Here is a 26,341-nt window from a genome sequence, read left to right on the forward strand (position 1 = left end):
AATCACAGGATATGGTTCCCACACAGTTGCCCGTTGCCTGAACCTGGAGAGGCAGAGGAAGGCTTCCGCGGCGGTTCCCAATAGCCCACCCTGGCGAACCGCGCTTTTGCCCAACAAATTGATTCTGTGAGAAAATCTACACTTTCCTGGGGCACACCAGAGAGGTAGGAGGCTACTTTATTTAAAAAAAAAAAAAAAAAAAAAAAAAAAAGTTCATGCATTCCTTCCAGAAAATGGCCATGACTAAAGGCCTGAAAACACCAGGTCAGGAAGGGGCCCTAAAAGTAACAGGGGCAGCCTCAACGCACCCTACCTCCTCCCGATGAACTTCTTTTCTTTTCCTGTGCCTTAGGACATCACCATCAGCCTTGATTTCCAGAGCAAGAGCAGCACAGGGAGGAAGTGACTTTCCCAAGGTCACCCCGTGTGTTCTCAGCCCACGCCGGACTACGCCTCTCTCCCAGGCTTCTGGGGGCGCAGCTGGAGGAGGTGACCTGTGCCAGAAGATAAAGGGTTAAGGAGCAGTGTCGCCTCTTGAAATAAACACCCCTGAATTTGCTCAAGGACATCCTTGAAATTCCTTCCCTTGGGCACTTTGTTTGTGAGCCCATAAATAGCTCCTCTTCAAACACAATCTGAAAGCCCAACCTAATAAAAGAGGGAAAACTGTTTCTGGGCTGAAGTGCTTATTGTATTTGCACAGGTCAGAGCTATCGCGTTCACTCTGATCTCAGTTTAAATAAAACGCAAAGAATTTGAGGGCAGCATTCTCATGCTTGAGATTCCCATGAAATGGGGACATTTTCCGTGCCTATTGCAAATTCACCTGAGGGATGGGAAGGCTGCGGGACCTTTGACCAGTACAGATTGGGCAGTGCACGTGCTCCGGACCTAACAGCAAGGGAATATGCAGGGGACTGAGCCAGGAATGGGGCGGGGTGGGGGGGGGCTTCCTCCTTTGTTGCTAGAACTTGCCTTAGATCATTAGTAAACAGTGATGGCAGCAGACCGCAGAGAGGAACAGAATCTTCCCGTAGGTTGCTCTCTACAGAGAGGCTAAGTACTTCCCCCCCCCACGCAGACTTATAACTGGAAGAGCTATTTATAGCTCCTCAAATTCAATCCTCTAATTTTACAAAAAAATTCTAAACCCAGAGCTTTCAAGCAATTTGCCTTAGGCAGGTAGGCAGATAAGTGGGTAAGTGGGTAGGAGGTAGGGAGGAGATGAGTGGGTAGGAAGTAGGAGGGTAGGTACAGGTAGATAGATTGATAGGAAGTGGGTAGGGAGGTAGGTAAGTAGATAGGTTAAGTAGAAGGTGGCCAGGTAGGTGGAAATTGTCAGGAACAAGGTCTCCTCGTCTGGCTGTAGCAGGACTTTATCACCATAAGAAGAGATCAATAAAGGATTTAGACAGTTCACATATGGAAACTTTTCAGTTCATTCTTGAAATAGCGGCTCTCCAAGGTGATTGGCACAGCTGTAACAAAGAATCCCATATAGGGACTCTGGACAGAGCTCTAAATGTCTCTTGCCGGTCACTCTTGTAATATTCTCTTCTGTTTTGTCTCAACATTCCTAAAAGTTTACATTTACAGAAAGCAAAACAAAAGTGATTGAGTGACTTTTTGCAATATTTTGAGGATTCTCAGGTTCTCAGCTGCTTTATCCTAGGCTCTGTTTATATTAGCAACGCATTTTGGCCATGACACAGCAGAACGTGAATCACAAGTCACTACCACTGGTGACAGAGACACACAACTCAGTAGATTACTGAATTAATGAAAAGATAAAAAGATAAAAAGCCCAGCTGGCTCAGTCGGTTAAGCATCTGCTTTCAGTTCAGGTCATGATCCCAGCCTGGGATGGAGCCCCACATTGGGCTCCCTGCTCATCAGGGAGCCTGCTTCTCCCTCTCCCTCTCCCTCTGCTCCTACTTTCTCTCGATAGCTCTGTTGCTCTCTCTCTCTCTCTCTCTCTCTCTCTCAAATAAATAAATAAAATCTTTGAAAAGAAAAAAAATGAAGCTGGGCTATTGGCCTGAAGGGAAGAACATCCCCTGATGTCTTGTCTTGTGGCAGCAGTAGCCACAGATGGCCTGTTAAAGACAAAACCTTCTATGGAGTCAGAAGAGTCTCCTTGAGAGACACGGCTGCCATTGTTTCAGGAGGGCATTTAAGGACACCAGTTCTTGGCTTCTGGACCTTGCAGGGCCAGACTAGCCTGTATGCCTGGCGTGTCCTCCACTAGAGGGAGTGAGGGTCCTTCTGTGGACATCAGTGGGGGAGAACCAGCCAAAATGGCTGTGCTCTGACGTTCGAACAGGACAAGGTAGTCTAGGAGAGGAGAGAGGGTCACTTCTGCTTTAGACACGTCTCTCTTTGACTTCAGTTTTCTACTCTGAGACTGTCCGGTGTGTGTGTCTTAAATAGGCAGTGGGCACACAGGGATCAACAGACAAAGAAGGACCAGCCTCCATTCTGGAATGACGCATGGCGAGGACAAGCTAGGAAACCTGGGATCTCGGTTTTACTAGTTAGAAACTGCTCAGCTGTCACGTCACCTCTGTCTGGGGCCTAAATGATAACCCACGCATGCATCACAAGTCGACGGCATTTGTTTTGTCTGCCTCTGACTTTGGCCACACCCAAAGATGGTTAACCTTATGATTTTGTTTATTTATTGGACAGATTGAGAGAGATCACAAGTAGGCAGAGGGGCAGGCAGAGGGAGAGGGGGAAGCTGACTCCCTGCTGAGCAGAGAGCCCGATTCGGGGCTTGATCCCAGGACCCTGAGATCATGACCTGAGCTGAAGGCAGAGGCTTAACCCACTGAGCCACCCAGGCGCCCCAAGGTTAACCTTTTTAGTAAGCAAACAAAGCAAGAACCCCTTCTCTCTTCAAAATTCTAACTCCATCCTGTAACTGATGATGGCAGTGTGGTGTTACGGAGTCGTTTCTGGGGTCTTCAAGAACACCCTGCTAAAAGACGAGAGATATGCAGGGGGAAGCGTTTGTCATATTATTTACCAGAGCAAAGTCAGAAAGAGACCACACGCGCATCGCACAGGAACAGTAGAATAAATTATGAAGAAGTCACACCATATAATCTGATGAATCTTTCAAAATCAGCTTCACTGGGTGGCTGAGTAATTAAGCATTTGCCTTCCTCTCAGGTCCTGATTCCAGAATCCTGGGATCGAGTCCTCCATCAGGCTCCACGGGAGCCTGCTTCTCCCTCTCTCACTCCTCCTGCTTGCGTTCCCTCTCTTGCTGTTTCTCTCTCTGTCAAATAAATAAATTTTTAAAAATCATGCTTTATTAATAATTTTAATGTGAGAAATGATTACAAAATAGTGTTAAGTAAAAAAAAAAAATAGCACATTGGCTAAATGGATACATAAAATGATCTCAACTAGTGTAATTAAAAGAAAAAAAAGCAAAGACACCAAAATGCCAGTATCTCTGAAAAAGTTATGAATGGGCTTATATTTTCCTCTCTCTCTTTTTTTTTTTTTTTAAACTGAGCACTTACTTTTTGTAATTGTCCAAAAAAAAGGAGATTTAAACCACCCGGCAAGAACAAGGGCTGGTTCTTGGGAGACACCGCAGAGCGGGCATGGGATGGGGGGTGGTGGGGGGAAGGGACATTAGAACAAGACCGGAAAGACCGAGGAAGCAGTAGTGATAGGGTCCCAAGGACTCATTTCATTTCTCTTCCCGGTCAGAGGACAGCATTGTGTCTAGTGCATCACTGTGTTCCACCATCAAAAATTAGAAAGAAAAAAGAAAAAAGAGTGACAGCATTATTGAAGACACTGCCTATTGAAAACTGGCTGTTTCAGTCAGAGACAAATTAACGTATGGGCTCTAAGATCTTCTCTTTGACGGCTTCCCCGGGCAGAGAAAACAGAAAAATTAGTTACCATCTGAAGTTTTATTTTTATTCTGCATCGCTCAGTTCACACTGATTATGAATAGCTTGAATACCATTTAATGTGTTTTAAATGGTTTTCTGTACTTCATTGGATTATTCATGGGCAGTTATCCATGGATGGGTGTGTTTTCTATCCTGATGGACATTTGCATTGTAACCAAGGAGTGAACGTATTTGGCTTGGAGGAAAAGCAACATCAAATTACCACAGGGAGGGGCACCTGGGTGGCTCTGCCGTTGGGTGGCTGCCTTCAGCTCAGGTCATGATCCCAGGGTCCTGGGATTGAGTCCCACATCGGGATCTCTGCTCTGAGGGAAGCCTGCTTCTCCCTCTCCCACTCCCCCTGCTTGTGTTCCCTTTCTCTGTGTGTCTCTCTGTTAAATAAACAAATAAAATCTTTAAAAAAAAAAATTACTACGGGGATGAGGGGGCATTTCAGGCATTTATTTTGAAAGAAAGCTTTGAGGTATCTTTTCCAGGCGCAGGAAGTCCTTCCATGAGCTAATTGTTTCCTAAGACCTTTGCTGGGTCATCCAGAGACGCAGAGTCTGGAAGAAAAACGGTCTGGGAAGAAAGCGGCAAGAAACAATATTTGGAAACATGCTGGTGAGTTCCTAGGACGGTGGTCTTGAACTGTGGGAGTCGAAGTAACAACCGTACCAGCTACTTTAACCAACTCTGTGTTGTATCTCACCTGGAAGGATGCTCTATGGAACGAGGAGAGGGTTGGTAGGCTCTGAAATAAGGTGAACAGGGGAAGGAAGATTATGAAAATTTGGGGAATGAATAAAGGATTTTTTAAACTAAAGAGATTAAGTAATCAAAGATTATTAGTAAGAAGGAAAAAGTCAAGGAGAAACGAGTAGAAGACAAAGGGGTCTATCGTAGGTATCGGAAGGCCCGGTGGCTTAGCAAGGGCTCAGTGCCATCCAAGAGGAATCCTGAAATCACTCTGTTGTCCTCACATCGCCTTCAAGGCTCGGCCCTCACTCTGGGGGAAACCCAAACCTTGAAATTGATCACATTGGCTACATCAACTAATCTTTTGACTTTGAACTTGTAAACGTTCCTATGAGGCTCTCCAGCTTTCTTATCTCTTTGTGGTGGGACTTGTTTATCCGCCTAGACTAAAAATTGTAAATGATTAATGGGTAGAAACTAAAGGTCTCATTCTTTGGTCCGTTTCCCCAAACAGATACTTTCCCTCCATTGCCAATTTTCTGCGATTTTCAGAAACTTTCCTTTCAAATTGTTAAGATCAGTTCCTTTGGAAAGTGCCTTTTTATTCTTTTTATTTCTCTGGCTCAAAGAAGTGCTGTGTTGTTGCTTCAGGGGGACACATAACAGCCTAGTCCTGGTGTCTCAGTGTGATGATCACTATCTCTCGAGCCTGACTGAGGAAGCAGCAGGCAGCCCAGGCAAAGAGAAAGTCACAAGAAGGTGCTTTCCCTGGGGGAAGAAAAAAGATGCCATTTCAGGCTCTGTGAGAGGGAAAAAGACAATTACCCTTCAAATGCCTGGCAACCCCAAGTCAGCAGAGTTTTAGTGACTAGTAGGAACCGTATGGTACCTTCTCTAATATCTCACCATTTCTATAAGTGTATGACAAGAATCAGGGACCAAATCTGCCATTGCCGGTGTCAGTGTTTAGTCAATAGTTAATAATTAAGAACAACTTCTTCCCAGAAACTCTTAGATTACAAGTGTTCAGGACACCATACCTAAATCTAAAATGATCCGTACCCCCTCCTCCTTCCAAAGGAAGAAACCAGGATTATTTCCTAACAAAGGGAAAAAATTAACATAAATAGCTCAGGAAGAAAGTGTACTGAAATGAAGGCTTTAAAGGCACAGAATTCCTGTAGGGAGGCTATCCCAAGTGGTGTGGGGCAGGGGGAGTGGGGAATTTTCCAGAATGGGAGCAGCTGTGAGCTGTTGGCAGCTACAGGATGGGTGCACTGGCTGGGAAAGTGGGTACTGGTGGGGAACCCATGGCATCAACTACCCTAAACACATGTGACAAGAACAACATCAGGCCAGGACCCGGCGAAAAGATCAAGAACTTGGCCCCGCAGAACAGGGGCAGCACGTGATCCAAAGCTACGATGGACGTTCACTAAAATCCATTCCCAGCTCAGAATGAAAATCCTTCCTTTTGGGGAATGCAGAAGATCAAGTTGAAGCCACAGTAGGATTCTCAGGTAATGAATCAGACAAATGTGGGCCCGATGCCTACCAGCTCTTCCAAGCTTCATAACACGGAGCAAGTTACCCACTTTCTCTACACCTCAGTTTTCTCGTTTACGAATTAGTAATAAATATACATAGACCTATTATTAGAGATAATAATACTACCTTGGTTATGAGGTGAGGACTAAATAAGGTCTGTATTTTCACGAGCTGTGCTCATAGTAAAGTCTCTATAATTGGGACTTAATAATTATGAATTTGGAAGGCAATTTTCCAGTTTGATCAGAATTGTAAAAATGCTGCCACGCCAGTGGGAAATCCAATAATTGTACCAAAACCTAACACAGCATGTCTCTGGTACTTTGTAGGTTACCCAGTGCTTTCATATGCTTAGTTTCATTGACCCCGTTTTATAGGAGAGGAAACAAAGTCTCAACATCAGGAAAAGCCTCTGGGACCGCTACCCCAAGCTGGAGGAGGTCTCCCGTGGATCTGGCTTTCCGGGTTCTCACAAAGTCTCACCAGTTCCTTGGAGGGCAGATTGGTCAGCTTTTCCAAGGGACTGGGTGATGTCCAAATCTCATGTCGGGAAGCAGAACTACTTAGTATTTCATCCACTGTGGGATGAAAGAATCATTTAATCAACAAGGAAACACCACATATGTAATGGCTTCCCGAAGCTTTCAGTGGATTTATCTGTGTTGCTGGCAGAGCGAGGCTCATTACTGGTCCTTACACAGGCAGAGCCCACACACTAGAGAGAACTGTACCTTCTAGCCTGGGAAGCAGGATCCTTAAGCCAAAAGCAGCAAGAGACGGCAGGAGACTCAACTCAAATGACCTCTACTTCGTCTTCCAACTCAGAAATTAGCCAACAGAAGTGAAAAAGCCTAAAATGTGAATACAGATTGCTTTGCAAAGTGCCATTGATGTCACAGCACAGACATTTGGAAAAAGTGAGCTAGGTCCGAATTTTCTCTTCAAATAGCTCAAAAGCAAAAAAAAAAGGTGGGGGAGGGGAAGGGGTTCATTATTTTAAAACCGCATGCCAGTAAACAACAATTTAGCTAACTTTTTCCCCTACTGAATATTTTTGAGCCTCATATAGTCATTCCTGTAGTAAAAATACAACTTAGTCCCCAGAGGTGAGTAATTTTTTTTTTAAGTCACAACTTTCCTTGATAATCTGTTCCTAACTAAGCTTTATAATTTATAAATTATAATTTATAAGTCACAACTTTCCTTGGCAATCTATTCCTAAGATTTATAATCTATTCCTAAGCTTTAAAATAATTAATTACAATATAACTATAATTTATAATTCCTAAGCTTTATGATTCCTCTTCCAGGAATTCATTCTTAATATTGAACCTGGATCATTCCATTCAAATGTGTCTCTTATTTTGTTTTCAGAAAAAAAAAAAAAAAAAAAAAGAACATTGTATTACTAAATGCAACTGAATAGTCCAACTTTGCCTATGTGAAATATTGGTCTACTCGCCCAAATTGTCTCTGATGTAATTCAAATAATCATACATTCTTAATTTCATCTCCTCCTCAGGCATTATTGTTAATACATCGGTGATAGCTACTGTTTTCCAAAGTCCTAAATAATTATGAGATGGTGTGATTCGGGGCTGGTGCTGTCTTTTCAAGTTCTGAGTCAAAGTTCCTCTGCAGGGAGCCTGATTCAGGGCTGCCTGGGCTGCAGCCATTCAAAATATCTGGAAGGCTCCAGTCCCCTGTGAATATAGTGGTTAAGACTGTGGGAATGGAAGTAGACAGCTCTGGGTCCGAGTTCGAGCTACGCCATTTACTGATTGTTCATACTTGGGTAACAGTGAACACCTCTGTGCTTAAGAAATGAGGCTAATGATTGTACCCTTTTTCCTAAAACTTTTATGAAGATGGAATGAGACAAAACTATGAGATAACAGACGCCCCAAGAAGATCAATGATTGTTAGAGCAAACTTCTTCTTACCATGATGGAGTCATCTGCCACGTGCCTGCCTTCTCGTAGTAAACGAAAGAATAAAAGATTTTGAGTTTTACACGTATTTCTTTCTCATCTTCAGTATTCCCTTTTGAATGTGTCAATGTCATGAATATTATTGACATCCCCGGGGCCAAAAATATATCATGTCCCTTGAGTCATGGGGAGAAACTTCTGGCCATGTCACATCCGGTCTGAAGTACGTCAGTCGTCTGAGTCCTTTAGGACATGCAGGAGACAAAGTAGTAAGTCTTCTGAGAAACCTCAGTTCGATCGAGTTCAGTCAGGCAGCTTGACTTGGTAGAAAGTTTTTCCCTGTTTGAGCTAAACTGTTCTCCATTATGATGATGCTTACTCATTGGTTCTCAGTTTTCCCTTAAGATCCCAGTCGAGGTCCCCTGCCATTGGACAGACCTTTCCTGTGGAAAATATTCATCTGGTCCTTCCGGGGCCCTTGTTACTATCTTCAGAACTTGATCTTTTTTTTTTTTTTTTTTTAAGATTTTGTTTATTTATTTGAGAGAACATGCGCGCAAAAGATCACAGAGGGAGAGGGAGAAGCAGATTTGCAGCCCAGCAGAGAGCCTGATGTGGGGCTCCATTCCTAGACCCAGAAATCATGAGCTGAGCCAAAGGCAGACATCTAACCAACAGAGCTACCCAGGTGCTGCTAGAACTTGATCTTTTTAAAAGTAGGTATCTCAGGATGCCTGGGTGGCTCAGTCAGTTAAGCAGCTGCCTTCAGCTCGGGTCATGATCCCAGAATCCTGGGATCAAGCCCCACAACAGGCTCTTTGCTCAGCAGGAAGCCTGCTTCTCTCTCTGCCTCTGCCTGCCACTCTGCCAGCTTGTGCTCTCTCTCTCTCTCTCTCTGACAAATAAATAAAATCCTAAAAAAAAGAAATTTAAAAGTAAATATCTTCAATTTTTTATGAAAATGATAAAAAATTACTTTGCTCTTAACCACTGTGAATACCACTGTAAGAAAGGATTGTTTAAAAGCTGATTACAGGGGTGCCTGGGTGGCTCAGAGGGTTAAGCATTTGCCTTCAGCTCAGGTCACGATCTCAGGGTCCTGGGATAGAGCCCCATGTTGAGTTCTCTGCTCAGCAGGGAGCCTGCTTCCCCATTTCTATCTGCCTACCTCTCTGCCTACTTGTGATCTCTCTGTCAAATAAATAAAAAATCTTAAAAAAAAAAAAGCTGATTACACACACACACACACACACACACATACACATTTAAACCTCACCTTCTTCTACCATTTTGTGGCCTTGAACCTGTCATAGTGTTTCTCCATATTCCTTTTGCTTTTTTACCCAACAGGACTAAAAGAGAATTTAGCTGTTTGGGGCCAAGAAATATTATAGAATGCACTGAATATTGCCATTCTGCAGGTAGCTTCATATGTGCTGTGTCTCATATGGAATAGCAGCTTGCCTAGGCAAGCCCAGGTCCCCAAATCATTTGAGGTCAAAGACCGCCCATTCCAGCTTCCTCCTTCCCAACCCAACTTGAAGCATATAACCACACAGGTAACATAGGAGACCACTGTGGCTTTTACAATTACAGAGAGACATTTTGGCTTGAACTTTCCTTAGTGTAACAAATGTTTCCAGTTTTAGGGGGATCATTCTTCCATGGGAAGAAATTGCTGAGGTTTGCCTTTCTGTTTGATGACACTGCATCAATACAGATAAACATATTTAAGAAAAAATTAAAAATAAAGAGAGTACTCCTACCACCGTAGTGGATGTTGGTAGTTGGACACGAAGAGCTACCACAGAGTGAAGTGTTTCTCAGTCTCTGGGCCAGGTTCCTTCCTTAGTATTCAAGTTAAGATATTTTGGAGAAACAATAAATAAGTTGGGAGAGCCTAGATGGTATGTATGATCACCACTCTCGTGTCCTGAATAGGCAGAATATTAAATTCATGCCCTATAGAATGGTGCCCAAAACAGAGCTCATTATTGAGATGTCTCTGCTCAAAGATACACTGATGTATTGTTGCCAAAATGTTGTTTTATATAGAATATCTTCTCAAAGCTCAAGGCGATTTTGATTTCAGTATTAGGAGAAATGACAAGTAATTCAGATATAGGACTTCCTCGCAAGCTGAAAATATTTTAGAATTCTCAGAGTGGCTTAATCTCAGAAAATTCTAGTTTCTTGAGCATCACCTTCAGAAAAGGCATCACAAATTCAAAGGCATAATATTGTTTCTTATATAGAACTATAGGAATTTAAGGGAAACTTTAAACCACACTTTGACTACTGGGATTCCCCTCCTCCTCCCTCTTTATAAATAAGGACTCTTCTAAACATGAAATAAAATTTTACATCTATACAATGCCTAAAAGGCAAGCATTAGTACACTACAGTTGTGTTATTGTTTTGTTTTGTTTTTTTTAAGTCCATGTTATTCTGTGAGCTTAATAATCTTATAAGATTAATTGCACTATCCAGCTGTTGAGATGTTGGGTGTCATTTACTTACTCTATTCTTGACATGGCATATTAGAAAAGGAAAAAAAAAAAGGAATTGGAGTATAATGAGATTGAGAATGTTACCTTATCAATTTTATACCACAGGAAATCTTTTAAGAAATTTAGCAGTTTATTGTGAGTCTGTCCTCAACACCATATGGTGCATATTTCCAAATAATGAGATTACCAGCAGAAATGCCATAATGGCTTATTTTTGTCAGTGACTAGGAGGCTTCTTATTTATTCATAGGCTTTTGCCAGGAATTTTCATTTTCCTAGTGTGATCTGCACACCAGGGTGGGACCAGTTGTCACATTCATCATGAAAAACAATAGCAAGCCCTATGTTTTGTTAAAGCCAAGGAAGATTCTCAGAGATGAGTATCAGTAAACCCTATGTCCGTGGCCACCGGTGGAGTCAAGATGTAACTAAAATTATGTTTATTTGACCAAGACAGGGAGCCAAACTGGATAATTCTCAAATAATCTGATTTTACTGAAAGCATCACACTTTAGCTGCTTATCTTGGTCTTCTTTCTGCTTGGTGTTGAAAAGAGATGGTTAATCTTAAGGCATAGCTTTCAAACTCTCCTACATGCTTGCCCCATTGATGTGGAGAAAAATTCAAAAAGTAATAAAAAAAAGAAAAAATGCTTGCAAGGTACAAACCCTTGCAGTGATCTGGTTCTTTCCTAAGGTTCCTTCCTGGTCTCTCTGCTTTTCCAAAGAAGCTTCAGAAAAAAATTGCTAAATGTTTAATCCAGGGCTACTGACTAACAAAAATAACAAGATCATTCTTGATGAGTAGATTAGATCAATTTTTAAAAATGTATTCACATAATGTCTGCCTAATGGAAAGCCCCCTATTGTGTTCCTCTGTGATTAAAGGGACTTACCCCAGAACTAACATGGGAACTTCCTGGTTACATAAAGTTTGCACACAAGTTAAAACTTGAAATATTCCCCACCCAAGGGTTAATTGGCCGCCATACATTGGCTTATTCTGGGTTTGACTTTTCTCTGGAGGTTTTCAAAATTTTTCAGCATCCACTCATACTGTGAAATTAGAGGTTTGGGTCAACTCAAGATTTACTTGATTTTTTATTTTTAAAACTATTGTTGGTTTAAAATCATTCTGGTGTTAAAGCCAAAATGGCCTCCTCAGCCATTGTTGTGCTTTCGGTAAGTGGACCTAAAACCCAAAAATCTGATACAAATGGTTTACAACTCTACCTCCATTTTGCAACAGCCAAAGCAACAATCTCACAGAATTTATTTCAATAAAATCATCTTTGTTATTAGTCACATATGGGATAAGAACATATGCAAGTAATAAAATTGATCAAAAGACATACAGATCATTTGAAAACTAAAAAGTATACTTAGAAGAGTTAAGGACATTAAGATAGAGAATCAATATATAATAAAGCTCAAGTATTTATTTCAGAATGTTTCACAAAACTGTTTCTCAGATGGAATGGTCGAGAATGTCAAAAAATGTGAGACAGCATCTTATAGACCACTCTCCTACGCCATGGGTACATCCATCTACTATTTCTGGCCCCTGCTGAAATAACGCTGGGCAAGGAAATACCACTGAGGGAGCTCATTCCAGTTTTGAACAGTCACAGAAGCATTTCCTTATATTCTGCTGATCTCTATCCGAAATTTCCAAATCAACTTCCTTTACTCCTTTTCCAGGTGACTACCATTCCACCATTGGATGGTAATTCTCAAGGCCTCCTCCCGAGGGTCTCTTTAGGGAGCCATGCATCCCTAAGTAGTTCATGCATTTGTTCATTAACTTATTAAGTAGTTATTGAGTATCTGTTATATACTAGGCACTGGGGACTTTGTTATTAAAAAAAAAAAAAAAAAGGCATAACTCCCTTCCTGAAGGAGCTAATGGTTTTTAGGTGGAGATAATACACAAAAGGAAAACTGACCATAGAGTGTGATACACACTTCCATAGTGGTTGGCTAGACTTTGTGAGAGCCTGGAGCAGGGACTATTTGGGTGTGAGAAGGTGACCAGAGAAACCCTCTAGAAAAGAAGACACTTGAGATGAGTTTTGGTGATCAAACAGGAGTTACCTAGGTGCTAATACTGAAGACAATAGCATTTTCCCTGTGCTAGGCACCCAGCTAAACCCCTTACAGACATAATCTCATTAAATTCTTAGTAATATAGTAGGTAGTGATTTTTTTTTCTCATTTCATAGATGAGAAAATGAAGGTTTAAAAATGGTTAGTGTCTTCAGGGAGTAGTAGAGCTCTGTCTAGGAGAGTTTCTGGCCAAGGCAATGGAACATGAGCAGGTCTTAAAAAGAGTCACAGTCTAACCTGCTTAAGCCAAGAAGGCGGGACTGTGTAGCTAAAACCTAACCAGCCTGTGCGGAAGCGAGGGTTGCTGACTGCCATAAGGAGGCTCCAGCCCAGCGAAGCAGAACTGATAAATTAAATATTTTGGATTTAACTCCACAGCTATGATAAACTCTTGAGATAGCCTACAGAGGACAAGAAAAACTGGAACATATTTATCTGTAAAGGCTTTAGTTTCTTTTTTATTTCATTTGAGACCTGGTGTTACCAATTTGCATGACTTGAACACCACCCATTCCTCCAGGGAAAACAGAACTTCCAACATCCCTGATGCTCTTGGACACAGAGCATGTCTGTGGTGGAGATTTAAGTCATCATATTTGAAACGCTAAGGAACCTACCCTCTCTGAAGCGGGGATCCCTCATTAGGGGTTTTCAAATGCTAACTAACCACGTTTGGAAAATCGGAGCCTCTTCACAGCGCACAGAGATTATATCAAAATATTTTCAAGCATATTAGACCATGTAACCCCCAGACAAGGCTTACCACTAAAAACAAGAGAGAAGAGTGTCCCTTTGTGTGTGTGTGTTTAGCGACAAGGCTCTCCTTTCCTTTTCCTGAATGGGTGTGCAGATGATGAGTTAGGAATGTGGGGCCCTTTGTCTGCAGAACCTTGTGACACACTCCAGCTCCATAAACACAACCATTATCCCTCATGCCTCTTCAGTAGCTGGGCGGGCGCTGACCAAGAGAAGTCCAGGCCCAGACAGGCGGCCACATCTGAGAAATGAGAGCAGGACCGACAAAAAGGCCCCAGATGGCATCTTGTTTCCACGTGGCTGGCCTTCAGACACACTGCACGTTGCTGGGCCCTGCTTGGGGAAGGGGGACTTTTTCTAGGCTAAAGACAAAACCCCAGCACCTCTGAGACAAGCTGACATGTGGGGATGTCAGTGTGCCCCTCGCTGAGCAAGATCTGAAGGAGATCCCAGATCTGGTCTATACTCCTTTGGAGTGTGACTCCCTCAACTCAACGTGGGGCTCGAGGGCTGGCGTGGAGCCCTGTGGGACTCCTGGGCTTACAGAATCTCACAGAAGCTCTGGCCCCAAGCCCCCCTTCCAAACCACAGAGCACATATGCTCACACTCACATGGTTTTGTGTCTAATTTCAGGAGGTTCATGGCCCTTCGCCTTTCCTAAGAAACTGGAGTCTTTCCACATAGCCTAAAATAAATGATCTCTGAGGGCAAGACCATCACAAGAAAGTAAGTAATTTTTCTATCATTTCACCTCATTTCAAATCAGATTTTAGCTGAAAATCAATATAGAATTGTCTGGCCTTTGGGGCGTCCAACAATGACATCAACAGCCCTGATTTCTTTATTCTAGTGATGACCGACTGAGGTTGGGGGCTACCAGGTGGGAATGTTGGGGAGGGGTTCCTATCCCAGACGGGAGATTGGACATGATGCCGCACACATGGGCCTTTCAACTCTTGAGTCCCTGTGCTTCCATTTGGGACTCCAGTGAAGGAAAGTGCTGGAGGATCTCCAGGAATCAAAGAGAGTTCATCTCCTCACAGGTGGATCAAAGGTTATCTGTAGAGACTTCAGGTCTCAACACGGAATCAACTCTAATACCTTGAGTTCAGTAGCTCCTGCCCCTCCAGCCTGCTCACTCCCTTAAGCCCCCAAATTAGGAACTGGAAGAGCAGGAAGCAGGCCTGGGGTCCAAATGCCTCCAGGACTAAGATTCAGAGCTGAGAAGTTGGGTAATTGAGGTCTGGACGTCTACTTCTAGAATAGAACTACGGTTTTCCTGTGCGGTTGTTTCTTCATCCCCTCCCAGCCCCAGGCAAAGAGGGAGTCAGCATTCAAAGATGATTCTTTGGGGTTCCCCGGTGGCTCAGTTGGTTAAGTGACTGCCTTTGGCTCAGGTCATGATCCCAGAGTCCTGGGATTGAGTCCCGCATCAGGCTCCCTGCTTGGCAGGCAGTCTGTTTCTCCCTCTGACCCTCCTTCTTCTCATACTCTTTCTCTCTCTCATTCTCTCTCTCAAACAAATAAATAAAATCTTTAATTAAAAAAAAGAACAAAGATGATTCTTTGAAAATAACAGAATAATAGAATGTGTTTATAAAAAAATAAAACACACATGTACAAACTTTAAGACAACATTGAAAGCAGACCATAAAATGTTCATAATTACTTTTGGGTCGTGAATTGATTGGTAATTTGGGGATCTTGTATTTACACATATCTTTATAGGGTTAGCTTCTGTTTTCTGCAACAAACGTTGTGACTATTTTTCCATAAGAGCACTAACAATGTTTGTAGATAAAAATTCTGATTGAGAAATGCAAGCCATCATTGTTGGAAAGTCAGACCTGGTAGGACAACTCAAGACCAGATCAAATAATTCTGGGGAACAAGCGGCTCTGGGGTTCTCTGGGTTCCTTGAGATAATCACCAATGCCACAAAATGCATTGTCACACACCCACAAAATTTCACAGTCAACACACTGAATCTTACCGGGTGTGTGTGGGGGGCGTAAAACACAATCTGAGCACATTAGACTTTCAAATACAATGGCAGCCTCTCCGAGATAGAAAATCCCTTCTTGATTTGGGGTTCCATACCTTTGGACACTCTCTCTTTCTCCTAGCACAATTTCAAAACTCTCTTCCTTCAAGAGCTTCTTTATTGCCTCAGGCAAGGTTGGGAACAGTGATGCTGGCCACCCCTTCTAGTTTCATTCTCCTGGCCGCAGTCTAACCCAGTCTCTCTTACCTCCTACTCCAACTACTCCAAGCATCTGCAACCAGCCCCTGCCTCTGTTTCATCTTTCCCACAAGATCCTTCCCAAACCTGCCAAAACCAGGTGTCCATCATGAGATGCCACTGTGCCCCATGAATCACCAGCTCCGAAGAAATTGAAGGGCAGGTGCCCTGCCCCGCAAGCACCGATTCTCAGTCAAGCTGTTTCCAACATGAGTAACTTTATATAGAAAGATCCAGGAAAATTAGAAGCAGGAACAATTTCTTCTTCTTCTTCTTCTTCTTCTTCTTCTTCTTCTTCTTCTTCTTCTTCTTTTTTAAGATTGTATTTATTTATTTGACAGAGATCACAACTAGGCAGAGAGGCAGGTAGAGAGAGAGGAGGAAGCGGGCTTCCTGCTGAGCAGAGAGCCCGATGCGGGACTCGATCCCAGGACCTTGAGATCATGACCTGAGCTGAAGGCAGAGGCTTTAACCCACTGAACCACCCAGGTGCCCCAAGAACCAGGAACTTCTTTACTTAAAAATGTGCAGTGATTCTCCCAAGCAACCGCAGATGGGTCGATCTTGGTTTCTATGGTCTCATGACAGCCCCACTGCCTCTCGGACTGGGCTCTCTGGTCCCTGGGAGCACAGATTGCATCTTCTACCTCCTCCGAATCCCCCACTTCAGTTATCGTCAAGCCGAGCACCAAGTACAAAGTTTATAAATTCTTCTTGACACAGCATAGCCATGGTCTATGGTCCCTATAAGGGTATTAGGGGAAAGTTGCAAAGGACAGAAAACGTTTGACTTGGGCTTTGAAGGCCAGGGAGAGATCAAACGAATACAGACTTGAAGGACGAGCCTTGGAGGCAGAAGGAATGACCTGCAGAAGCACAGAGAAGGGAGAAGCAGGTTAGGGAAGGAGAAGCACATCCCCCATGTGGCTAGAGGACTTGATGAGGTTGGAGGAGGGGAGTTGGCTTCAGGCAGGGGTGGGGAGGTGAGTGGAGATGGGGGAAGCTGGGAGGGATGCCGGGAAGTGAGGGCTTCCTTCTTGGTTCCTCCTTTCTTTCAGGTCATTTTCCTGTAGCCCCGGTGACTACGGGTTCTGCTGCCGTGATGTGAGTCACTGCCTGTCTTCTCTTCCCTGGGCCTGAGAGTGGCCTGATGGAGGTGAGTGCTGTTCCTAACATGTCCCTTCGCACGCAAGTTTCAGTCATTAGCAACAGCTGATATCCGGCCTGCTGTGTCACCGGCTGCCACAAAGCTGCCCCCAGAGGTACCATCGACACTCTGACCTTGCCCAAAGACAGGTTCCTGCCTCAGGAAACAGGACAACACACTCAGGAGAGACACACGAAGAGGGAAAATAGGAAAAAAATTGCAAGAGGTTGACCTGACACTTCCCAGACAGAGAGTGGCTGTGTCAAGCCCAAGATTTTCCTCAAACATTCCAGAACAGTCAGAAAGAAATAAAGAAAGAGGAAAGGAGAAGAGACGGAAGGAGAGGAGGGAAGAGGAGAGGAGAGGAGAGGAGAGGAGAGGAGAGGAGAGGAGAGGAGAGGAGAGGAGAGGAAAGAGGCTTAGTTTCTTTTTCTGTCCCTTCCTAAGAATCTCAGTGGGTCTGTGAAAAGCAAAGAGGTCTATGCGCTTGAGGGAATGATTAGGGATGCAGGGTTAGGCTTGTGCAAGCCAGGAAGGAGTTTCCCCAATGGTATCATTTGTAAGATTTCTTCCGTACAATAAAACATCAACTAGACCACAGAGCTGTTGGAAATGCACAGACCCTATCCTTTGAGTGTGTAAACGTGGCTTGTAAGCTGCAAGTAAGTGGTGGCAGTTAGCGTTACCTTATTCCTCTGGGCAAATACCCCGGGGGGTGGATGCATCCTTGGGATTTCACACTTTTTCAGTCTTGTAGTCAGCAGATACTTGTTGAGTGGCTACCGCGTGCCCAACGCTACTGTCGATCCCGGGAACATGGCATTGAAGGGCTCGGTTATCACCCAGGGGTGTGAATTCCTTTAACCACGTCTTATCCCAACCGTCTCCTGTGCAGAGCCAGGAAGGAAGGAAGCGAGAGAAGAGTGTGCGGGCAGACATCATGGTGGTTAGAGGTCCCTGGGACCTGGCCGTGGGTTGAAGGGAAGCCTGCAGATGGAAGAGAGAAGAGGAAAGGGGTTGTTGGAGAATCTGAGAAGCGTGTTGATTTTACCATTTTGTATGACACTCATCTTAGCTATAGCCAGGACATGGGCAAGAGTCAGCCACTCTGGTCCTATGATCCCAAGGGAAGTTGTCCCAAAGCTCACATGTTAAGCTTTCTTCCTCATCTCCCCTACCCTCTGTGAAAGGGGAAATCAAGAAGCAAGCCTCGGCCGGACAGGGAGGGACAGAAGGAGGAACAGGGAGCGGATTCCTGCTAGGAAGGTTCTACCTTGCTGTCGACGGTCCTGTTCCTTCTCATTGCAGAGTCCAGGTATGGAGGAAGCAAGCGGGCCTGCAAAAGGCCAGGTAAGAGGGGCAGGGGCCGTCCTGGAGGAGGAGCCCAGAAGGTGCTCTCAATGCTGGCTCCGGGATAAGGTTGATTGCCCTCACCTGGATCCGTCTGGCAGCTGGGACTGCAAACAAGGCCTGGTTTCAGAGCTCCTTCCGGGCACCTGGCAGCTTCCATGGCACCTGATTGCTGTGGAGCCTGGAAACCGGAAATGGAGCAGGTGGCTGGATGGAGGTGGCTCAAGGTCAGACCGATGCTCTTGAGCGCCAAGATGTTACCTCCACGCAGCGAGCCCACCAGGGGTCCTGGGAGACTTTCTTGTCTCATCGAAGGAAACAGGAGGGTTTGACATCATCATTACATTATGCCCTAGGCACTGCTGGGATGCGGTTGACTCTGCCAACAGAATTCAGTTCCAGGCCAACCGCCATTCAAGCTTTATGATGTAAGACCACAAAAACTGGAAAAATTGCTTTTGGGCAAAGGCCACATTTTTGGTGTGGCGAGTATGCACATGTGAGGAAAACATTGTGGGGGGGGTAATGTTTCTTCATTCAGTACTCTGATTTTGTTTTGATTTTTAAAAAGATTTATTTATTTGTCAAAGAGAAAGAGAGAGAGTGTGCATGCACAAGCGGGGTTGGGGAAGCAGGCTCCTCCTGAGCAGGGAACCTGGTGACACGGGCCTCGATCCCAGGACCCTGGGATCATGACCTGAACCGAAGGCAGACACTTAACCAACCGAGCCACCCAGGTGCCCCCTCTTCGTTCAGTACTTTGAAGTGTTAGTTTCCCTCACTAGACCTGACTTGTTTAGGATGAGCGGTGAGTTCCAGCTAACGATCTATTTCAGAAATCAGAGCAGCCTTGACCGATTTCTGGTTGAGGTGTACTTTGGCTCCTTGTTGAAGCATGTGTTGAGGTTGGAGCCCAGCATTCCTCATCCAGAGCCTTCCCCAGCACAGCCAGATTACCCGGGAGCTTGGCACCGGGTCTGTTTGCACAATGCATTTTTAGACTCTGAATCATCCCAGGTTCTCCCCTTGGTATCATTTCGGATTAAACTCAACAGCATCCCAGTGCCTTGGCTTCTCCTTGTACAGACAGGTTGGTCTCCCAGGCTTCCCGGGCACCCTGCCTTGAGGAAAAAGAGAGGCCCCACAGATAAAAGGGTTGCCTACATTAGACGCCCACTCACCTGGGACGACCAGGTACTGGTAAGAGGCTTTTTATCACTCCCAGCCCTTCGAAACTTACACAAGGCTGCCCTAGGCGAAGTGCTGGAACAGACCCGATTCATCCGAATTTGTTCTCTCTTTCCTTATGTCAACACTAGCTAGCATTCCCTTCTATTTACACTGAAATGTAGCTTCATGCAGCAAGCATTCATTGACATTTATTTTGCCAAGCAACGTGTGCCAAGCACTGGTCTGGGCCTCGGGGATGAGGCAGTGACCAAAATGGGTGAGGCCCCTTACCTCATGGAGGGGTTGAAAGCTGCCATGATATTTGCTATGTAAATTTTTCTTTATATTGTGTACAGAAAACCTGTACATAGTAGCGAACTATATCAGACGTTAAATACTAAGCGGTTCATATCCATGTGCTACAGAGATACACGCCCGCCTGGTAGGGAAGGCATAAAGAAATGCAGAAGAATGACCCATACACCACATGAGGAGCTCACCCCTGGGAGAGGAAAGGGGACAGGGTCAAGAAGAATGCAAAGGGGCTCCAGTTCTACTGCTAAGGATTTCTCAAGCTGAGCGGTGGGTACACGAGTACTTTGAAACAATGATTTGTGCTCTTTTGCATATCTTAAATCATTCATTACACTTAAAATCTCAGTACTGGATACAAAAGTGTGTGTGTGAGGATGCTCGTTGCCAAGCTATCTGCAGCGGTCAAAATATTTTAAACCAAGTGTCCAACAAGAGAAAATTGGTTAAGGGAATTATGGTGCATTTAAAAAAAGGGGGTTGGGGCCTGGGTGGCTCAGTGGGTTAGGCCTCTGCCTTCGGCTCAGGTCATGATCCCAGGGTCCTGGGATAGAGCCGCGAAACCGCCTCTCTGCTCATCAGGGAGCCTGCTTCCTCCTCTCTGTCTGCCTCTCTGCCTACTTGTGATCTCTGTCAAATAAATAAATAAAATCTTTAAAAAAAATTTAAAAAGCAAGATGATCCTGTGAATATTACTCTGGTTGTCCTAGGAAACTTAAGTTACCTAGTTTAACAGAGCTAGCTGCTGCATCTACCAGCACAGGGTGGAAGATGACAGAAACTTGGTGCCTCGTTGGAAATTGGGAGTCCTCGCATTTGTTTTCCCCAGTACTTTACTAAGCCTGTGGTCAGTAGAAATGTGTTCACGAGTTAAGTATTCCTGAGGATTTAGAAATGTTCAGTGAGCACCATACATCATCTTCCCATCACAGATTTATATTTAATTCTTGAGCAAGAAGATACGAAGAAGGAAGAATTTGAGAAGCTGAAAGGAGGCTCCTTACAAGAATCTACAAAACTCGTCTCTAGCACACTTGCCTCTTGACTCTCCAGGTGAGGAGGCTTGACTCTGGTGGAATTGTTTCCTTTCTCTTATCAGATTGTTCAAATAAGGGGACAGTTTCTCACTTGTTTCATTAGACTCTACAATGTACATTAAATAGGGGTGCCTGGGTGGCTTCGTCCGTTAAGCATCTGCCTTTGGCTCAGCTTTGATCCCCTGCCCCAGGGATGGAATCCCGCATTGGGCTTCCTGCTCAGCTGGGAGTCTGCTTCTCTCCCTCTCTCTGTCTGCCTCCCACTCATTGCTCCTTCTCTCTCTCTCACTCAAATAAATAACATCTTTTAAAAAAAATGTATATTATATAGTAATGGACCTTGCCAAGGATTTGGTTATTTCTGTCCATCCCCTTTTGCACATCCCACCCAAGAATTCTAATGAATGTAGCTTTCAAATCAATGTTAAAAGACAACTGGCTTTCTACTCTGTTGTGGGGTGATTAAACTGTGATTTGGCAGTGGAGGGTAAAGTTTTTCCACTTAAAACAAGTAAAAGTAGCATTGTTTTCTAAAGGCATCTGATGCAGATATGGCCACCAGCCACTAGGTGTCACTACAGAGAATTACAGAATCTTTTAGAGCATCACAAGATCGGTTGTAGCAGAAGGCTTCGCGGGATTTGTGTTCAGCTCCTGAAGACCTCTGCTTCTACCCTGTTTCACAGTTTGGTGATTTCTCCTGAATTTCCAAAAAAGCTTCCCAAAAGAGCTTCATGGGAATATGAACATATATAATTCTTCTACTCTGGTTTATATGCATTTCAAACTTTATCTCAAATTGTTGAAATGCTTGTGCTCAGTTAATAAACCAGAAGCAAGAGGAGATGTATTTCAGGGGAGGGAAGAACTATGAGAATTTTCAATCATCCCATACTCCAGGCAAGATTTGCAAGTACATTCAGTTTTATACTTTTGTTTATGTAGCCTTTGTAGAATGCTGTACGGTAGAAGCTTAAAAACAAGCTTGTAAATTCAGTTTATAAGTAAAATGTCTAGTTTTCATTGGCTCAGTCAATTAAGCAGCTGCCTTCGGCTCAGATCATGATCCCAGGGTCCTGGAATCGAGTCCCACATCTGGGTCCTTGCTCAGTGGGAAGCCTGCTTCTTCCTCTGCCTGCCACTCCCCTTGCTTGTGCTCTCTCTGACAAATAATAAAATCTTAAAAAAAAAAAATGACCAGTTTCCAAAGTCTGTACCTAAAGGGCACATACAGGAAACTAAATCATCAGTAAAAAGTAAGTATGAAATTTGAGTTGAATTAGAAACGATTTAATTATACCATAATTTGCCATTTACCTTGATTTTAATAAAGCAGCCCCATTTTATCATAAAATGCCCTTCAACCTTTTTGAAACTTAAGATACATTTATATAGTTTGATCATTTGACTCAACTTCACTTAAGACCTTTATTCTGCAGTAAATGTCTGTGTTGTCTTACCTGCTGAAAAAAGAAATAAAGGTAGGAAAGCTCCAAACCCATACAGCACCTTAGTCCTGAGCACCGTGGACACAAAGGAGGCCCCTCCCTCTACGGATAGCCCCTCCCCTCCCTCTAGTTTGCACGACAGCGCAGCCCAAAACTCATAGAACCGCCAACAGAACTAATTTCAAAACCAGATGATTATCACCTCTATCTTACAAAGTTATGAATCTAATGTTTTTAATCTCATGATTTTTAAAATCCAAACTGTAAATTTCATGTTGATTCTTCTACAGTTACAGATGTGGGTATGATGTAGAGGATACAGATTAAGTGTAGGTATAATTTCTTCAAAAAAGGAAAGATGGTTCATAAGGAGGAAAAAAATGAGTCTGAGAAAAAATGGAGTTTACCGATTTAGTGATACAGTCCAGTTGGGTCAACCAGCCCTTTCACGGGACCACAGGGATGCCAAGTCTAAGGCCGGGTCATGATACAGTGCTCCTCACTAATTACGACCCAGAACTGTAAAAACACTGCTCAGGTGTTTGTTACTTAGGATCCAACTTTGAGACTTCTACTAAAACTCAGCCTACATATAAAGAAAAAGAGAATTGGTGATTGGAATAACCCACAATGATGACTTTGACAGTTTCTGTATTACTCAAGGATATTGATTATATCGGTGTAAATATTACTCAAGGAAAATGTTAAGTAATTAAGAAATTGATGAGTAATTCAACATACTTTAGTAAAGATGAGAAAGGAAAGAGGAGGGTAATAATGGTAATATATCTCTTCAACCTGGCATCATCATGGAATGAGGCATTCTATGCAAGTGGGTAAAGATTATTTACTAGAAATTTTAGGGCACATTTTATATTTAATGGAGAAAGTATAGATGCTTTCCTTGAAGATCACAAAAGCACCTGCTGTCATTGATCCTGCTTAACTTAGTACCGGAGGTCCCTGCCACATTATAAGAAAAGAAAAAGAGAGACAAAAGATAAAAATGTCATCGTTTCCAACTGATATCGTCTCCTACCTGAAAAAATCAACAAAGAAAGTTTAACAAGGTTGCTGGCTACAAAATCAAATGACAATAAACCATACTATTTCTCTATGTCAGTCCTATCCACCAATGTAACTAGTTATATCCAAGTTACCGTTCACAATGACAACAAAAACTATAAATATCTAGAGATTGATTTATCTAATAATATATAAGATCTCTAAGGAGAAATTTGTTAAACTCCAAGACATAAAAGATGATCTGAATAAACCGTAACACATTCCATGTTCTCAGGAAGGGCAAGCTATTATTATTATTATTATTTTATTTATTCATTTAAACAGAATGAGAGAAAGAGAAGGCGTGAGCAGGGGGGAGGGGCAGAGGGAGAGGGAGAAGCAGACTCCCCACTGAACCGGGAGCCTGACATGGAGCTCGATCCCAGGACCTGGAGATCATGACCTGAGCTGAAGGCAGACGCTTAACCACCTGAGTCACCCAGGCACCCCAGGAAGGACAACTTATTATTATAAAGATATTAATTCTCCCCCAAGTAATCTATGTAATGGAATCCAAATTCTGACAGGACTTTTTAAAGGAACTCAGCAGACTCTGAAATTTCTACGGACGAACTCAGGCCCATGAATAGCTAAATCTACACAAAGTCCCAGGGAAAATTGGGGGTATTTACCCTTGTGGCCCTAAACTTTACCCCATGGGTTTGTTTTTTCCCATCTTTGTTTCCTCACCCCACGAATCCAACAAAAGCTTTGCTCAGCTTTCCAGCCTCTCAGCTCCATCTTCCACAATCAGCAAAGCCAGGAAGGGGGACTATGGCATCCATGGTTTTGGTTCTGTGGGGGCTCCTTCTGTCTTGGATCGTGGCTCAGCAAATTCTCACTTGTCATGATAGCTCTCCAACCAGATTTGTAATACTGAGAACTGTAATAGCCAGTTCTCAGAGAGAGGGTTGGTTTCAGAGATGAAATTCCTTTTGTTCTTTTTGACACCTTTACCTCATTTCAAGAAATTTTCCATGTACGTGTTTCCATAGTGTAGAAGTTATCTCGTTCACCTCACAAGAAATTTTCTGCAAACCCCAAGTATGTAACCCTGGGTTTTCCCATGCATTCTGCACCTTCTGATCACCCCCCGCTGTCATTACTGTCACAGGGTTCTCATGATGACACAGATTCTCTGATCGCTCTCTCCCAGATACCCGTGCTCTTTTCTTTTTTTTTTTTTTAAAGATTTTTTATTTATTTATTTGACAGAGAGATCACAAGCAGGCAGAGAGGCAGGCAGAGAGAGGAGGAAGCAGGCTCCCCGCTGAGCAAAGAGCCCGATGCGGGGCTGGATCCCAGGACTCTGAGATCATGACCTGAGCCGAAGGCAGCGGCTTAACCCACTGAGCCACCCAGGTGCCCCACCCGTGCTCTTTTCTATTTCTGCAACTTAACTCGTCCAAAAACGAGCTCTCGACATCTCACATCACCCAAGTCAACTTTTTTCGCCTTCTGCAATGTTTTATGTACAGACCTGTACCTAGATTTCCAAATTCTGCTCACTTATTACTTCCTAAGATCACGAGGATTGTGTTTTGTTTACCACACTGTTCCCCGCACCTGGCAAGGCGCCTAGACGATCAGTTGTAGATGATCATTAACTCTCTGCCGAGAACATGCCTAAGAACAAAACAACAGCTAAATATATTGAGACCTGCCTGTCAAGGTACTCTTGTAAGCAATTTGTAGTTAATCCTTCCTACAACCTTACGAGGAAGGAGACTCTAGGGTCCTCACCGTAGTGGGGGGGTTGGTGCATAGACATTCAAAGCTTGCCCTGGTTATTCAGGTAGTAAATGGCAGAGATAGGATTTCCATAGAGGTATTGTGACTCCAAAGCTGGCCGCCTTTTTTTTTTTTTCCAGATTTACTGAGATATAATTGACACTTAACGTTGTATACCTTTTAAGTGTACAACATAACGATGTGATTTAGTACATAAACACTGCAAAATGATCACCACAGGAAGTTCAACTAACACATCCATCCATCACCTCCGGAAGCCAGCCTTCTTGACTTCCTTTGTCAGCCTTTTAGAAAGCACTGGATGCCTTCTCTTGCCCTACCCTGGCTCCCCACAACACCCATTTCCACTTCCTTCCTTTCTCATACAACACTGAATATTTCCAAGTCAATACGTATCTGCCTTTAAGATAAAACCTTGATGTGGGGGCGGGGAGGTGGGAAGCCGGCATTGAGACCACAAGCAGTCCAGCACCTGATCTTGGCTTTGTGAGAATCCCTTGCCTCTCTTAGGTCCCCAGCTTGTTCTACAACCCTGGCCTACTCCCCGCCTTGATGAGTCAAATATGCAGGGCAGAGAACAGAAGAACAGGCATCTTGGATCTTTGCCCCTGGATTTCACTGGGTTTTGCTGCTGATCTGGGCCATTGCCTATGTAGGACTCTGCTTCTTATCAGCATCTCCTGGTTGCTGTAAATCCCCTGACTGGGGCCTGGGCTTGGTTTTCCTTCTGCTTGGTTGTTCCTCCTCATGTAGCCTTCCTGGTGACCTGTTGCTTGTCTCCTCATGCCTTGGAAGGCTCAGATACAGAACTTGGCCTTGGTTTTTATCACAAGACTGAGTGGCCTGCTTATGTTTGTGAACACTCTGGCCTTGAACTCATGTGTCACCTCCAGGCTACGTCCAAAAAAAGACTCCCAGTGGTGGTCTTTTCATAGCCCTCTCGGGCTTCCCCAAAACCTCGAGGCAAGGGCGTCTGGGTGGCTCAGTTGGTTAAGCGACTGCCTTCGGCTCAGGTCATGATCCTGGAGTCCCAGGATCGAGTCCCACATTGGGCTCCCTGCTTGGCAGGGAGTCTGCTTCTCCCTCTGACCTCTCCCCTCTCATGCTGTCTCTCTCTCTTTCTCAAATAAATAAATAAATAAAATCTTAAAAACAACAACAACAACAAAAAAAAAACCTTGAGGCGAACATGTGTACCCTAGGTTTTTCTCATTCTCCCATTTATCAATGAAAGGACTTCGGTATATTCCCTCAACTCTTTCTTTTCTTCCTCTCTTGCTAATATTCCTCAGCTTACCTCCACCCGGTGGCCTCTGGTTTCATGAGAGAACCAGGCGCAGATGTGGGAAAC

General features: G+C 43.8%; 1 protein-coding gene across 4 annotated transcripts; it reads right to left on the reverse strand.

The window, feature by feature from the left end:
* Window positions 1-321: 321 nt before the first annotated feature.
* On the reverse strand, window positions 322-18,648 carry LOC125107151 (uncharacterized). 4 transcript variants are annotated; one of them, XM_047741929.1, is made up of 3 exons: window positions 18,130-18,648; window positions 17,543-17,843; window positions 322-494 (listed from the first exon to the last, which is right to left on the reverse strand). In XM_047741929.1, exons 1-2 carry the CDS (start codon window positions 18,514-18,516, stop codon window positions 17,592-17,594), a joined length of 639 nt encoding a protein of 212 aa, XP_047597885.1. In that variant the 5' UTR covers window positions 18,517-18,648; the 3' UTR covers window positions 322-494; window positions 17,543-17,591. The 4 variants fall into 4 exon arrangements, with proteins under 4 accessions (XP_047597885.1, XP_047597884.1, XP_047597883.1 ...); XM_047741928.1 differs by lacking the exon at window positions 322-494 and adding an exon at window positions 4,997-5,384; XM_047741927.1 differs by lacking the exon at window positions 322-494 and adding an exon at window positions 16,177-16,575.
* Between the last annotated feature and the right edge of the window lie 7,693 nt (window positions 18,649-26,341).

This window comes from Lutra lutra, chromosome 8, assembly GCF_902655055.1.
Source record: "Lutra lutra chromosome 8, mLutLut1.2, whole genome shotgun sequence".
NCBI classification, from domain to species: Eukaryota; Metazoa; Chordata; class Mammalia; order Carnivora; family Mustelidae; genus Lutra; species Lutra lutra.